This window comes from Microcaecilia unicolor, chromosome 6 (assembly GCF_901765095.1).
Source record: "Microcaecilia unicolor chromosome 6, aMicUni1.1, whole genome shotgun sequence".
Taxonomy (NCBI): Eukaryota; Metazoa; Chordata; class Amphibia; order Gymnophiona; family Siphonopidae; genus Microcaecilia; species Microcaecilia unicolor.
The window spans coordinates 82,080,238-82,097,704 of NC_044036.1; the positions used below are offsets into that span (position 1 = coordinate 82,080,238).

General features: G+C 43.6%; 1 protein-coding gene across 2 annotated transcripts in view; it reads left to right on the forward strand.

Annotated features, from left to right (window-relative positions):
• Positions 1–17,467, forward strand: part of PDE4DIP (phosphodiesterase 4D interacting protein) — a 310,072-nt gene that overhangs the window by 50,991 nt on the left and 241,614 nt on the right. The window contains exon 4 of one of the 2 annotated variants that reach the window (XM_030207593.1): positions 1,431–1,541. In XM_030207593.1, coding sequence (XP_030063453.1) covers positions 1,431–1,541 — 111 coding nt within the window. Of the gene's footprint in view, positions 1–1,222; positions 1,542–17,467 lie in introns of those variants that run through there. The other variant, XM_030207594.1, reaches the window with a different exon arrangement.

The following is a 17,467-nucleotide window of genomic DNA, read 5'->3' on the forward strand; positions in this document are numbered from 1 at the left end:
CTGATCCACAACTTGGCTGACGCTTTTTCTGATACACTATTATAATTGCTGTCTAGAAAATTGTTCTGACTACCAATTTCTTTTAAAAAGTCATGTGGCCTGTCTTTCTCTTTCCTTCTTCCTTTGCTCCCTAGAAAATAAAGGATTACTACTACTACTTTTCATGTCTGTAGCGCTGCTAAACATAATGCAGCATTTTTCACTAAATGCATATGAGACAGTCCCTGCTCGACAGAGCTTGCAATCTAATCAAGACAGACAAATGGGACAAATAAGGGATTAGGGAATTACTTATTGTGGGAATGAGTAAAACAGACATGGGTACTAAACAGGTGACTAGGAGTTAGGAGTTAAAAGCAGCCTCAAAAGGTGGGCTTTTAGCCTAGATTTGAATAAGGCCAGAGCTGAAGCTTGATGAACCTGACTCAGGAAGTCTATTCCAGGCATATGGTGCAGCAAGATAAAAAGATTTGTGACGGGGACACTGAGATGGGGATGACGCTAGGGAAGAGATTAAAAATTTCAGCTGGCCCCTCTCTCAGTGATTTGACATGTACCATGTGTTCTTTGTTGTTGAATCCCACTGACACTCGCTTTGACCTTGGGTAAGCCACTTAACTGCCCATTACCTCAGATAGAAACTTAGATTGTAATACCTCTGGGGACAAGAACATACCTACTGTACTTGAATGTAACTCACCTTGACCTACCATTGCAAAGGCATGAGCTAAGTACTTATAAAAATAAATAAAATAAAGTAAAATGTTTGTGGGTCTCTAGTATAGAGGCCTCTGATACTCTGAGGAGCACCTCTAGAGGGTGCTGTTTAAAGCGTGAGTATGTGTGCATGTTCGTTTGTGTTCACCGTATGTGTGCTGAAGTAAAAACCAGGTTTTAGAGTGGCTCTCATAGTTTAGGGCTGTGAGCCAAACTAAGATCTTTGATCATTTCCCTACAGTGTGCTTTGCTTTGGTTACTGTGCTTTACCCCTCTGTCTGCTTTGCTCCTGTGCTGCACCCCAGGGTCATAGAGAGACTGATCTTTCTCCAGATGCCTAGGCTGCAGCTGTCCCTGTGGATGTCAGGAGCTGTCATGCTTGGCTCTGGCCTGTGGCGGGATTGTTTTACAACACTCGTGCTTCTGACCCTGTCAGGATTCCAGGGATGCTTCTCAGAATAAAAAAAAAAATAAATCCTAGTGACTTGTGAGTGCAGCCGTGCAGAGAGACACAGAGACAGGCAGGGAACGCTCCTGCCCATCACCACACAGACCAGCATGATTTCCTAGGCAGTGCTTGCTCTTTTATAGTTTTATCTGTTAGGGTTTGTTTGATTTGTCATGTTCCCTGTGTGAGACAGGAGGTGGGGGCTGATTATGATGCCCCCAATGGATTGTCCATCATGGCTAATGGGTACCGTACTCTCTCCCAGCACCTCAATGACCTGAAGAAGGAAAACTTCAGCTTGAAACTTCGAATCTACTTCCTGGAGGAGCACCTGCAGCAGAAGTATGAGGAGAGCAGTGACGATGTATACCGGAGGGTGAGTGAGCGCTCCAGCCAGTGTGCATTGGGAACAGGGGGCAGGAAAGCTAATTATGCTGATAGACAAATGGGGTGAGGAACTAAGATGGCAACTCTGTAGTCTATGGTAGAAGGACAGACAATGTCATATGCATGAGAAAAAGAGAAGCACGGTGCATGTCCTGAGTAAAGAGAGACATAATCTACACATAAGTGTACTGTTTAGTCCATGTATAGTGGGTAGCTGATCGTATGAAGGGATTTAATGTCACGAACAGCTGGAGTCCTAAGCTGTTCTGCCTGAGAAGCCAATATCTGAAGCCTGGGTGCAGGAGATTCCAAAGAGCCCCAGAGCCCAGAAGGGTGAGCCATGTGTTAGTGGAAAGAAGAAATGCCATGGGCCCCTGAAGTCCCATACAAGTGTAGACTGTGCTCTTAATGAATGTCTTAAACCAGGAGTGGAAAAAATGGTTAAAAGTTAGGCACCAGTAAAAACTTTTAAGAGATAGAAAAAATTGTTTATTTTTTACAGTTTACAATTTTTGTCATGTTTTAAAGCTTATTTTGAAGGAGATAGGGAGATTTTTTTAAACTGATTTTTCACCTTTTCAGCCTCTTCTAACCTGTTCCTTTATTTTATACCTTCTGTCTAGCTTTTTCCTCTCTCTTGTCTTTCTCCAGGCTAAAGTCCCCACCCATCTCAATCACTGATAGCTGATAGGACACTCTTTGGCTTTCTGGCCAATTTCTGCTCTTTCCAACTGTTGTGCCTGGGGGGTTTGTCTCACTCCTCCTGCCACTCTTGGCCAGTTCTCCTGATTTCCTGCAATTCTGTGGCGTGGGAAGGGCTGCAAAATCTGGCTCCTCCCATGGAATTGCCAGTGGACCACAGAATTGCTAGAACATCTGCAGCAAAATAGGCAGTAGCAGTGATGATCCTCCTGTTCCTTCCTCCCATCACCCTGCTTCAGTCCCTCTCTACAGCAGAGTAGTAGTGACAGTACAGCACCCAGGGCCGCATCTTCATCTTCTGCTAGTGCTAAATGCTGTGCTTTGAACCATGCAGGACAACATAGCGCTATGAATTTAAAACTCAACACTCGACCCAAGTAGCAGAGGAGGAGAATAGAACCTTATTTGCTGCGCTGTCGCTTTCATTGTCCTCTTAAAGAGCGGGACACGAGCTAGGTGATGGAGCTTAAGAGGATCACCACACCCAGAGCAAGGCAGAAATTGAGATGTGTGACTCACTCTCCTCCTTCTACTAATAAAGCTGGGAGGGAGGGGGGCAAAAGACACATGAGACGAGGGAAGATGAGAGGCAAAAGTTAATGAATAGATGGAGTGACTGTCTGTGATTGAGGGGATTAGGTCCAGTTTATATAAGTTCATGTGGGAAGGGTGTGAGGGAACTGGAGGTGCTGTGGGGTGTGACGGGATAAGAGGTGGGGAAGAAAATCAAGGGGTTTGTGGGGAGAGAGTGAGATCAAGAAGAGTGAGGTGTTGGGGGATCATTCTTCCCATTTCTGATTCCGGATCCCTTCTTCCTCCTCCCTCCCCTTGCTTTGAGCCAATTCCTTATTTTCTACCCATCTTCTGTACCACTATTTCACCTTCCATCCTGTATCCCTCTGACCCTCCTACCCAGATCCTTCCCCTAGTCTCCATCCCCTCCCTTTCTAGTACAAATCACTAAGATCCCTCTTCTCCACAAAGAGGACCAAATAAATTAACAGGGCATTTATTTATTTAAAATCATTTATATTTTGCTGATTGATGCTGTTTCTCAGTGGATTTCACTTTAAACATAAGCCATAATAAAATGTACAGACAACATAAAAGTGGCAGAGCAAACACCAGCTCAATTCTTTCCATTCAGATCTCTGTCTCTACTGATACATCTATAATTACTTACCTCCTCCCACAACTGCAAGAAGTGCCAGAAAATAGCTTTATTTTGTTAAAACAAAAATAATTTACATAATGAAATATTAACATATATGCAGTCCACTAAAATAATACAACATTTTGGGTGCGGGTATGCTAGTATCCTAGAAACAAATCACAAAAATATCCGCTGCCAAAAAAATGACTATGAACTAAACTCTATTCAAAACAATATGTCCTTTGCAGGAAAAAAAGGCCTCAAAGAGCTCCTGGATAATGATAAATCTATCGGAGCTGAAACAGATCACAAGGATCTTGCCTTCATCATTGGCTAAAAACCTTTTATGATGTATATAGCTTCCTGCAGTATTGATAGTATTTAAATAACTGTGCTTTTTATCGATTTTATACTTTCTTATGTTACATCACACGTAATGTTGGTACCCTTGGACCGCGTTGCCACAACTGATGCTGTGCTGTCTTCACCTTCTATGCCCCGAGCCGACGGTGGCCAGCGTTTCGCAATGCTGCTTCAGGGTCTCGGTGCCACATAGGAATAAGCACAGCTAGACTCCACAACGCTCTTCTTGTCCAGTTATTTAGATACTATCAATACTGCAGGAAGCTATATTTAACATATATGCAGTGTGCCACGTAATTGTCACAGAATGTTGGAAACTGTCACAGCAGCTTGAAGAATTTATCGTAGAACACCATGGGCTTTAGTCTAGGACAGTGGTTCCCAAACCTGATCCTGGAAGCACCCCAGCTAGTCAGATTTTCAGGGTATTCACAATGAATATTCATGAGAGAGATTTACATGCATTGGAAGGGAGTACATGCAAATCTCTCTCAGGAATATTCATTGTGGATATCCTGAAAACCTGACTGGCAGGGGTGCCTCCAGGACCAGGTTTGGGAACCACTGGTCTAGGTACACTCCTGCTCTTGGTCTGCAGCCCCTGCCTGACATGTTGTGATGCTTCAGGCTCACCTCTGCTCCTCCTGACAGTCTAGGGCTGCACAGTGGTGGTATTCTAGGTCTGCAACCCATGCCAGTGCCTGCTAGTGTTTCAGTGTGGCTGCATGTTTTGCTCCCCAGGGTTCCATGACTGGGAGCAGTAGCACATAGTGCTGAATACAGCTTAACAGGTGCCATATGTGAAAATTTGGCCACTTGGGCCATGAAGCATATGGGATTTTTGTACCCTTGCCTTAAACATGTGTGCTTCAGTCCAGATCCCAGATCTGTTGCTGACCATATCTGACTGACTTCATCTCACTGTGGCTTAGCTTTAGTTCTTGCTGATGCTGTGTTTAACCCTTTTGTCTTCTGTCCATTTTTTTCTAATCCCAGCTTTGCCACAGACTCTGTTCACCATTTTATCTCTTGGTACCTTGGTTGTAATCCCCTTCATATTAACGGATCTTCTGTTTCTAGATGTTTATCATTTGGAATTTTAAGGGTTTATTTTTGAGGCAATTAGATGCTTTCCCAGGGTCAGAAAAATAGGGGTTTGTTGATGTGTTTGCATTGCAGAAACAATTTTTTGTGGCTTAATAGGTAGATTACATTCAGGGACCCACATTTACAATTTTCTTATGCCTGCCCCAACCCCCTCTTCTCCATACCCCTGCATCAGCCTTCCCCTTTCTCCTAGCCCCAACATCAGCTCCCTCTTTCTTCCAGCTCCAGCATAAGACTCCATCTCCAAACCCCAGCCCCTTTTTTGCAGCCCCAGCATGTTTCCCTTTCTCCCAGGTCCAGCAGTCTCCTTCTACCTGACACAGAGGGTCCCTTTTCTCCTGAAGTTCTGGGCTTCTTTGCTGGCTCAGGTGCAGGAGGATTTGAAACGCAAGAACAGGCATGCTGTTTCTTGTGAGAATACAGTAAATACTTGTTCTTGTATTTTAAACTCTCAGTCCTGGCAGCAGAGCCAGTGAAGAAGCAGAGTGCAAAAATAGCAAAGGCATAAGCTCCTGCTGCCACATCAGCAGCCTCTCCGATGATGTCACCTGGCTGCAATGGCGGCTGCCAGGTGGTGCCATTGAAGTGCTCCAGTAAGGGCAGTTTTTCTGGGGTGTTGTTTGCTCTATCAGGGGTGACTTGTAAGTTTTTCTGTTATGTCCAAAAATCAGAAGCCCAAATTATGTCAGAATGTGTGCCATTATGTCAGAATGTGTGCCACGTCTATGGGAAAATGGAACTGAGACCTTTTAACACTGAATCTGTTTCTCTGAGACCTGGATTAAAGAGCAGATCCTCCTATAACTTATTCTCTGTCATCCTTAGGTTCCAGTTCACCTTTTCTTAACAATTCACGTGTCTGGTTTTACTGACATATGGTTCCCGAAATAAAACTTGTGTTTCCCACTGTATTCGTGCATTTGCCACTTGTTTTTCCTTGTTTGTTGATCTAATTCTTTAAAGAGTTTTTTCTTTTCTTTTGTAAATCCTGTTGCTCCCTTTCCTCTGTGCGCTAGTGGAGTCCCACACTTTTCTTCTGCTTGTCAGAATATTTGATCCATGGTTGTTGTGTTTGCATACTGTCATTTCAAATCTATAATTTCTTTTAGTGGATTGTGGTGATGTTGAGGTGAAATCATATCCTACAAGAAACAATTAATGAACTGTGTTCTTTGTGAAACAGAGCGGCTGTGCTTGAAAAAATGATTGTGTTGTAAATGTTTCTGTTTTCAATTTTGTGATTTTGACACTTTCGGTACACATCTATTCAGGGCCATCTCAAGGCACAGTGGCACTCCGAGCCAAATTGCTTAGGCGGTGCCCCCCCCCTAATTGCATTGCTTCCAGTGCTCCTCTCCTTTCCTTTCCATGGGTTTGGCATCTCTCCCCCTGTCCCCCTCCTCATGGGTCCAGCACTACTCCCTCACCTATCTCACTCCTCCACAGTCCTGTAAAGTTTATATTGGTTGGAGGTAGCAGCAGTAGCAGCAGCGTGACAGGCTGTCTTTGGCCAGCCCCTGGGTCTTCTGTCTCCCGCATCACGCCCACAAGAAATTACATCAGAGGAGGCAAGATGCAGCAGAGGGAAGACCTAGGGGGTGGCTAAAGGTAGCCCTTCATGCTGCTGCCACTGGCAGGAGCGACCAACGTAAATTTTACAGAACTGTGAGGGAATGAGAGAGGTGAGGAAATGGTGCCAGACCCATGTGGGAGGAGGAAAGAACAGACTGGGGTTGGGTGGGAGAAGAAAAAGCTTAACCAGTAGACTAGGTAAGGTCAGAGGCTGAGTATTTTGGCGCCCTTAATCACTGGCGCTGTGGGCCAGAGCTTCACCTGATCTAATGGTTAAGCCAGCCCTGCATCTGTTTTACATTTTTGGCTTTTACTGAGTGAGATGATCATGTATCAATTACCACCTTAACTAAGGGGTTGATACTACTCCTTAACAGTAAACAAGATAACCCATTATATATTCTGGGGTTAATTGTATAACTGCCCACATTAATGAAAACTATCCCCTAATTCTATAAAAGATGCCAAAAATTGCACCAATTTGCACCTGTAATTGAATTGAATAACAAGCTAATTAGTGCAGTAATTGGCTTTTTAACAATTATTGGCACTAATTAGATTTAATTGGAATTTATGCACATAAATTTAGGCGCAAGTAAAAAAGGGAGTGTGGAAATAGAAAGGTCATAGGTGGAATGGGGGCGTTCCTAACATTTAGGCGCATTGTTATAGAGTAAAGAGGATATGTACATTTGCACCACGTTTCAGTGGGTGCAAATGGCCATGCCTAAATGTAAGCGTGATTCCCAAGCGTAAGCGCTATTATATAAACCATGCCTAACTTTAAGCGAGGCTTATGCAATAGCTCTTTTTTCCGTCGCCATATATAGAATTCACCCCTCTGCGTTTACTTTTTGCTGTGAAGGATTTACTGGATTTTGAAAGCAAAAATACATGCTTATGTTCCTTTCTTTGAAAATTACCCCAGGAAAACTACACACATTTATACCTAGTTCTTGGTGTGCATAATTACATGAATTTTCAAAAGTATGCATGTTGAATGCAGACCCCTTCCCAACCCTGCCCCTGGCAGCATCTATGCTCACTATGGCTACGAACATACAGGCTTTACACACATACTTATATTTCAGGTTCCAGGCCACCGTGGAGACTAGAAATATCCCTTTGCTAAGCAAGATTTCATGCCCCTAATTTTCTTACACCACCGCAGCCACCATCAAAACAGAAGTCAACTTCTTCACTGCACTGCCCAGCTCTTAGGGAGTTTGAGCCGCACAGTGAAGGAATTACCACACTGGCCTCAGGGGAATCAAAATCTCAGGAGACCAGTGCAAGAGGCCCTGCCACATGAGACTCCAATTCACTGAGAGCTGTTTGGTGCAGAGAAGAGGAAGGCCCTATTCTGACAGCAGCCTTTAGTAGATTGCAAGGTGTAGGTAGGTAGGTAGATGTCTTATGTTTCAATAGTAATAGCCACTTGGTAGCGGTGACCCTTCTAATTACCTTATCAATTCTGCAAAAGTCATTTATTTACACCGTCTTTGCACTCACTCTTAGCACTTCTGTGTGATACTTAATTCTGATGTTTGCACCTTATGGGGCATGATATTTTGCACTTTTTCCCTTCAAAGTGAATGGGCTATGTTGGCACTAGCGCGGCTTAGTAAACAGGGAGGTTTATGTATTATTTGAGTAGTTTATGGTACATTTTCTGTTCCTCTCTTGACTTATAGTCTAACTAAGGCTAGTGAGTTTTCAGCCTCTTCATACCAGCTACATTACTTATAGATAAATTGTTTGGTACAGGTATGTTCTTTTTGCTCCTTTTTAACATATGTTACCCTTACTCATTATGTATTAAAGTCGTACCCCCTTTTTTTGCATTATTATTATGTCAGCATTGCACAACGATTTTAGGTGTTTTATTTATTTTTTTTATCTATCATTACTACTCAACCTGTTGCACATGATATGGAATTTCATTGTTCTTTGGATGTTTTTTTGACATTTTGACACTTTTTTTTATTTATTATACATGTATTCTTTTAGGTATTTTCTTTTTTAGATTATGTGTCATTTTTGATTCATTAGTTATTTATGTATATTTATTCTGTTTTTAGACTCCTGATGAAGCCTAGCGGCCAAAACAGGATTTGTGTTGAGGCTTGTTTGACCAAATAGAAAAGAATCTATGCCACGCCTCCTTGTTTGGAAATTTTTGTTTGTCACCTTTGCTGTTGTTGGTACTAAGACTGGGGGTGGCCACCTGGGTCAGTGGATGGATAGCTAGAAGGAGTGGGGTTATAAATAACTGGCTTCCTAGATGGGAAGATTTAGATGGAGGGGAGGGATGGGCATGGCTGACTTGTTGGCTTCCTGGGAGAGTCTGTCTAAATGAGGGGTTAACAGAATAACTGGCTAGCTAAGGCAGTTGCTGTGGGGTGATGGGCTGGCTACATGGAGAGGAAGCAGATAGTGGGATGGGCGAGTGACGCCATTGTGGAACAGACGGATACAAGAGAGAGACAAGACAAAATGGAATGAGAGAGAGAGAGAGAGAGAGAATGGATGAGAACACTGTGGAGGGGGATTGAAAGAAACAAAGAGGGAGAGAAGGACTGATTCCTGTATACTTCTGACCATTCCCTGCAGTTGGAAGTTGGAACATGAAGGACTTTATTGTGTATTTGTGTGTGTGTGTGTGGGGGGGGGGGGGGGGGGTCATATATTAACAATAGCACACAGGGCCTGCTTTATTCCTGCGAACTAACTCTTAGTAAATGATCCCCAGAATGGGATAACAGTCTTAGTAAGTCAGGCTCTAAAGAAACTATGGTAGACCTCAGAGGGATCTCTCACTCTTCTCCCTCCCCCACCCCTCTCTTCAGCTTCACGGAGAACAATGGGAGTACAGAAAGAGGTCTGAACTGCTGGCTCATACGTTTTTGGGCAGGCTCCTAGATTCAGAATTTGTCAGGACCTGTTTTACCTGCACATTCTGCAGCCAATTTTATAAAAGCTCACTTCTTCAAGTAAAGCACTGCTTAACCACAGAAATGACTTTGAAAAATACCCTCTGTGTGAAGAAGTTAAGTTTGACGATAAATTTATGGAAAAGACCGGATATTGGTGAAGAATTTTGCTCAGCTCACTTTTGAAGTTGTGATGAAGGGGTCCTTTTACCAAGCTGTGGGGAAAAGGACCCTGCGCTAGCGGTGGGGGCTGTTTTTCTCATGTGCCAGGGCTCTTTTTACCACAGTGGGTAAAAAAGCCCCCAGACACATATGGCCATGTGATAAGAAAACTCTTACCGCATGGCTATGCGGCAGGGAGCCTTTACTGTCACCCATTGAGGTGTCAGTAAGGGCTCCTTTGCTAACCTGGTGGTAACTAGGCATGTGACACCGCTGCTTAGAAGATACCATTGGTTACCAGTTTCTGCTCGGATAGGTTTTAAGATTGCCTGTATTATGTTTAACATATTGCAAGGGAATTGTTCCTCTTTGCTTCCTCAGTTGGTTGCTTATCCAGCATTGCGAAGGAGCTCTCATTTATATTCTACTTTATTGTTGGAGTTTCCATATGTTAGGAAAATTCGTTATGAAAGAATCCATGACTATTTTTTTTCTTTTCAGGCTAGTAAATTGTGGAATTCCATACCTCTACAAGTTCGTATGATCTTGAGTTATTTACAGTTCTGCAAGGGATTGAAAACTTATTGATAAATACTTGAGTGACTAATTTTTGTAAGCTTTTCTAAGTCTCCAGTTTGTTTTATATTTATGTAACCCACTTAGACTCTATTGATTTTAGCGGGATATAAATACCATGAATAGAATAGAATGCCTCTTTTTCAGTTGTGGATATATGTTATGTTTGATCTCAACTTCTAATTTTCCTTCTTTTATAAGGCTTCTTTCTGTGATACGACTGTTTGTTTGTGTGTGTGTGTGTGTGTGTATGTGTGTGTGTGTGTGTTTGGGGGGGGATTGTAATGGTGTTGCCTATGCAGCACCTATTCTGTGGCATTGCTGGTGTTCCCAGACTGCTTCACAGGGATCTACTTGTTTTCCCTGTTCTGTTGATAGAATTTAGTGCTGTACTTTAATGGCTTTGGTTGTGTTGTTGCTGTTGCACATGGAGTCGGTGCCCTTCATCGGCCACGTTAGTGCTGTTCTTCTCCATTCACCCCTAGTTTCTTCTCTCATGATACTAAATAGAAATAGAATAAAATAAAACATAGAAAAGAAAATAAGATAATACCTTTTTTATTGGACTAACAATACATTTTTTGATAGCTTTCGAAGGTGGCACTTCTTCATCAGATCAGAAATAAGCAAATTTTGATAAATAACAGCATCAATGTATGTCAGTGACAGTCTGAAAGGATGAGGGAGGGGTGGCTTAGGTGAGAAACAGAGAGGGCAGAGAGGATGAGGGAAAGGGAGATATGTATGGTGATGAGAGGATGACAAAGCAGTGGAATTTCATGGTTTATAATGGGCTAGAAAACCCAGATCTTTGTTAAGTTTTTTCTGGTGGGTGTCAAAATATTAATCATTTTGACTTCAAAGGTCTTGCGTTCCTGTATTGTTTTAAAGTTTCCTTTCAGTATTCTCACCATAAAATCGTTGGTACAGTGTTCTGGTTTTGTAAAGTGCTGTCCCATAGAGGTAACATCCTGGTTGGCACTGGCATTTTTCATATGATGTCTATGTAAATTAAATCTCTTCTTCAGCATCTGGCTTGTTTTTCCAATATAGCACCCTTTGTCTCATTTTTTACACTGGATGACATATACTACATTGGAAGATGAGCACGTGAATGATTCACTTTTGTTGAGTATTTTTGCTTTGTGAATGACTGTGGGGTCTTGTGAAATGTTTTGGCATAGTTTGCAGCTGGATATATTGCAAGGATGTGTGCAATTCTCTTCTTTTTGGGTCTCTGTTGAGAGCTTGCTTCTCTTTAGCTTGTGTTTTAAATTGGGTGGCTGTTGGAAGGAATATCTCTTTCAGTAATTCATCCTCCTGGAGTAGTGGCTGCAGATCTCTTATGATTTTCCTCAGTTTTCCCAGCTCTGGGTTGTATGTCACTACAAGGGGGATTCTGTCTGTGGCTTTCTTTTCCTTGTACTGTAGCAGATTTTCTCTGGGTATTTTGAGGGAGGAGGCAATATTCTTGGAGATTATTTTGGGGTTGTAACCTTTCTGTTTGAAGGATGCAGTCAGGATTTTGAGCTGCCTATCTCTGTCCCCTGGGCCAGAGCAGATACAGTGGTATCTTGTGGCTTGGCTGTGAATAATGGATTTTTTTTGTATATGAAGGGTGGAAGCTGGAGTTGTGGAGGTAGCTGCATTTGTCTGTGGGTTTCCTGTATATGGATGTTTGTATGTAGCCATTGCAGATTGAAATTGTGGTGTCCAAAAAATCGACTTTTTCTGGGAAGTAGTCAATTTTGAATCTGATTGTAGGATGGTATGTATTAAAAGAACTGTAAAATTGTTTTAGAGTCTCTTCTCTCATGATGAAATTGTTCTATTTTGGCACCACTGGAGGAGCTAATGTCTGTTCTTTCTGAGATGCAGTGCATCAACAGAACATTTTCTGCTCTGAAGAAAAAAAGTGGCAGTTTTTCCATTAGATATTTAAAAGGTGTGTAAAATGGTCTAGAACAAATTTTCTATTGTAAAATAATGGAGTTTTGAAGAGCAGTAGGGGTATGGGCACACTTCCAGCCATGCCATTTTTCCTGCTGTCAGTGTAATGTCCCTTTTGTTCTGGCCTCAGTCTGATTCCTGGAAAATTTAGTTTCACATACTGTACACATACAAATTATGCAGCTGAAGGTTATTGGGTTGATGTTAGGAAAATTCTCTGGACACCTAGTCTGTACTGCAACTGTAGAGATCACAGCCAGTAGAATGGGGTGGGCCACTGGGCCAAGGCCTGATCAACCTTTTACCCAACATAGCATCAGTAACTATGGAGCTTGGGAAGTGGGGGGGAGGCAGGAGCAGAGAGGTTGGTTTGTTTGTCTCACCACCACCCCATTAAAGAGTTCAGGTCCCAACTTGATGTCCTGATGTCTGAAGCAATGATCTGAGAGAGGCTGGAAGAGAAGGGGGGAGGGAGAGGAGGTGGTATTCTGTTCAGCTGTTGTGTTTTAACAACTTTAAACCTGTCAATGTCCAGCAGCCAATCACAGCTGAAATTCTACAGGATAGAGTGTGTTTACATGGAGTATTCATATCTTGGTTGCCTGGAATTCATCTCGCATTTCTCCACACATCCAAAAATAGAACTGCCAGGTGCCAGCACTGATTAAGGCTAAAATTCCTCTCTGAGAAAACCCCATTTGGTGTCACGTCTCTGTCTCTTCCCTTGCTGTCGTCACCCTACTGTTTTGATTCCCAGTTTTCTAATGCCTGAGATTTCAAACTACAAAATATATTGATATAAGATTATTTAATGAAAATATTCCGTAGAATAATGTGTTTTTTATTAATTTTCTCAAAATCATACACAAGTATACACTTGATGAATAAAAGCACTGTAGCGTAAAACAAAGGTAGAAATTTTTTCATCATAAGTTTATCAAATAGTGCTGCACGGACCACAAAAAAAGGCAGAGAATCAAGCAGGAAACTATTAAGTTAGGATAAAAGAGGTAATAAATCTAAAAAAAAAAGGAAAACAAAAAGAGAGAGAAATACAACTGATCATTCAAAATTCTTATAATTAATCCCACACTTCCCATACCCCTTCTAGGATGAAACAAGTAACTCTTAACTTTTTAGCATCAAGTCAGCAACTTCAGTTGTTAATAGAGAAAATAACCACAAGGAATACACAGTTGGAATCAACCCCCAAATGTCATAGCCTCTTACTGCATAGATGGAAGCTTCTTCCTATGATCTTGAGCTACATGATAAAGGTCAGAAAAAATCCAGATTTTTCTGCATATGAAAAATTATCCGGCCAAAATTAAGTTGGAGACCACTTGGCACATTCCCTTCAGTTTTCTGGCTTGATAACTCTGAAATGCTCTCTCATAAGCTGAGAATAAAAAAACTCTTTTTCTTCTTCCAGGACTGTGAGCAGCCTGGGCCTATCTAGCAACTTTGTTTTAGCCCTGGTTCTGGGGTTCTAGGCACAGGATTGGGAGAGGTTTTTGTCTGCTGAACTTCTGCTAATGTTTTCTTTTTTTTTTTAATGTCACCAGGGCTAACTTAACTGTTGGACTAGGTGAAGCTCTGGCGCAGGGTACCGGCATTTTAAAGGTGCCAAAATACCCAACCAGGGTTGCCAGGTGGAAAATTTTTTTCCCACCCAATCCAGCCTAAAAACAGCCAAAAACCTGCCCCCAAACTCAAACCCCGCCCCTGACACCCCCACCCCCGCGTCATCACCCCCGCCCCCGCCGTCATCAACCCCACCCCCGCCGTCATCGGCCCCGCCTCCCCCATCATCGGCCCCGCCTCCCCCATCATCGGCCCCGCCCAGAACATCACTAACCCCACCCAAAACGTCACTAACCCCGCCCCCACGGCCGAAAAAAACGCCTGAAAACCGCGGAAAAGGAAAAAAAGAAGCCCAAAAAACCGCGACCCGCCGCGGGCAAAAATTTCCTGCGGCAGGTCGCGGAAAACCGGCCAATTGGGCGGTAAAACCGCCCACCTGGCAACACTGTACCCAACCTCTGACCTCACCTGGTCTAGGTTAAGCCTCCCCACCGCCTGTCTGATCGCTTCCCTTTTCTCTCCCCCCCCCCATAGGTCTGGTATTACTCTCTCACCTCTCTCACTCCCTCGCCGTCCTGTAAAGTCTAATTGGTTATCAGCAGCATGACAGGCTGTCTTCGGCCAGCCCTTGGGTCTTTCCTCTGTGACATCCTGCCTCCTCTGTTGCAATTTCCTGTGGACAGGATGCGGCAGAGGGAAGACCCAGGGCAGCCTGTCATACTGCTGCTACTGTTGCTGCTGCTGGTGACCAATTTAAAATTTACAGGACCGAGAGGGAGTGAGAGAGGTGAGGGAGCAGTGCCAGACCCATGGAAAGGGAAACAGAGGTGAGGGAAAGACAAAGGAAGTCTTATCATAGAAACAGCTCAGAGAAACACACATAAATCCCTAACTAGACTCCTGAATAAAAGAGTCACACTGAGCCCACAGCAATTATACAAAAGTACATGGCACACATACAACCTGATGCAGACTTCTAGCTGGTGGCAGAGTGTTCCTCAGATGTTCAATCAGATTCAGCACAGTCTGCTTCTTGGATGGAATATCAACACAGCAGCCCTTTGCCTCAGAGGAGCCCCTTTTTATACAGAAATCATGGGGTGTAGCTGTGCTAATGACCTACATTCTGGCCGTGGGGGTGGTGCACACATAACTTTGTCTATCCTAAATATTGTGGTTTCAAGGGACAACTGATTGTCTCACTGTCACCACATTGAAGGAGTCACTGAAGCCGGGGTTTCATAAACAATGTGCAATTTGCCAGCCACAGCATCTGTCCAGCTGCATGGTTGACTCCAAGAGTCCTTGGCTGTTCTGGCCATGATGTTGATGCTGATAACAACCTTGTTATTCTAGCACATTCGATCCTTGTCAGCAGTCTTCGTCTGTGTTCAATGTCACAGCTTCAGCAAATAACAGGCTTTAGCAACAAAAGTTGGAATAACTCTGAGTCTGCATCTTAAGGTCAGGTTGCTATTGCTGGTTAGTGCCATGTATTATAGTCCCATATATCTTTGTTATATGGGAACACATATAGGGCCAGATTCTATATATGGTGCTTAAAAAAATCCATGCAGAAAACATTTCCACCTAGGTGTATTTTATAAGATGGCGCCTAGATTTAGGCGTGGTATATAGAATACACTTAGTCGATATCCTAGTGCCTAAAACGACATGTACCCATTTACAGCAATGAAAATGTGGCATAAATCCCAGCGCATAGATGTAGGTGTAGAGGGCTGTTTTCTATAACAACTTGTGTGAATTTTGGTATACCCACGAAACGCCCATTTCCCCGCTTATAACCATGCCCCTTTTTGCCTGCACGCATTAAAATTAAGGCGCAGGGCGTTACAAAATACACTTAGGGAGTTTTGCGTGTAAATTCTAATTATTGCCAATTAGTCTCATTATTAAGTGCTGTTAACGACGCTGATTGGCTTGTTAAGCCAATTAAGTTACTTGTGTTGTTATAGAACACACCTGGATTTTGGCATGGAACACTAGGCGCACTATATGGAATCTGGTGGATAGTACTTTTTTTGCTCCCACACTGGGACATGAAATTCTTTTCCTAACATAAACCTTGCATGTCTGTAGATACAGTTGGATGACAGCTTAAATGCAGAACCTGCCCATGGTTTTTCTAGCTCAAACCCCTAGGGAAAATAGATTTAACAGATCTAGGGCCCCTTTTACCAAGTTGTGGTAAAAGGGGGCCGGCATTGGCATCGGTGCGTATTTTACACGTGTATCGAAACCTCCTTTTACCGCAGCTGGTAAAAGGGAAGTCTTGCGTTCCTGCAGGAAATGGCCGTGCGCAAGTAAAGCACTTCCTGCGCGGCCATTTCGGTGGGCGGCCCTTACCACCACCCATTGAAGTGGCGGTAAGGGGTCCTTTGTTAACCCAGCGATAACCGGGCAGCATGCGGTACTGCCCAATTACCGCCGGGTACACTCCAGGTACACTTTGGCGCTACAAAAATAAATAAATGTTTGTAGCACCGGAAATGACGGCATGCTAGGGGTGGGAAGTACCACCGGTCTGCTGCAGTAGCCCAGCGGTACTTCCTGTATATCGAGCGGTAAGCCCACATTGGGCTTACTGCCGCTTAGTAAGAGGAGCCAGTGGCATACCAAGGGGGGGAGCGGTGGGGGTAATCCGCCCCAGGTGCACGCCGCTGGGGGGTGCTGCGGCACGCGCCTGCTCCGAGTTCGCTAATTTCACTCGTTCGCTGCAGCTCCCTCTGCCCCGGAACAGGTTACTTCCTGTTCCGGGGCAGAGGGAGCTGCAGCGAACGAGCGAAATTAGTGAACTCGGAGTAGGTGCGCGCCACAGCACCCCCCCCAGCGGCGTGCACCCGGGGGGGGATCATTTAGCAGGGGGGGCGCGCTGCACCCGGGGGGGGGGGGCGCATCGGCGATCTGCCCCGGGTGTCCTCCAGGCCAGGAACGCCACTGAGAGGAGCCCTTACTTTGGAAATGGTCACACTACTAGCTCTGGTTACAGTGGATAAACTATATTGTGGGCTAAAACTGTAAATTCTCTAGCATCTTCCTTTTCAAAATAACCTCACACAGCACTGTGCCAAGTTACAATTTGTTAGTTGTGGGGCTTTTCTTATTTTATTCAGCAATTCAAGATTATGCTGTGGCAACATGTTACTCGGGGTGGGAGGGTATGGCAGAAGGTATGCCAGGAGGAAGAGAGTGGAGCTTTCCAGGGACCTTGTTGCTGCATGGATCCAAAATGATCAAATCCTCACTAGCACATGATTATTTTCCACAGAGTTGATGAGCAGGAATAGGATACACAGATATGTGGCATTTTAGCAGAAAGACAGACTAATGTGGCCACAGATTAGGGGAGAGTGACTGGGGGAACAATTTTTAAGAGGGAGAGTTTTGAGAAATGCCTCTTCCTGGCCCCACAGATATTTCAGAAAATACTCAACACTGGTGTCAACAGTACTGGATGAGAGAGACAGCTAACCACCTTTTCCCTACCTCTGGGAGGCCCTTGCTTAGGCTACCTCACTAGTAAAAACAGAAAAAAAAAAACAGCTTTCTATCCTCTCTCTGCAATTTCATTATCCCTCCCTCCTGTCTGCTTGCTCTCCATCTTCTTCTCAGTGTCTGCATTTTCTTTTTCAAAACACGCTTTCTTTTTTCCTCTCATTTCTATAATTTTCTTTGCTCTTTCCTCCATTTTTTAAAATTCTTTATAGAGTATGTGGCAGACAGCTATTTTCTCTCTCTTTCTACAGTGTTTTAACTCTTCATCACAACTTTCCCTGGCTTACTTTCCCCATC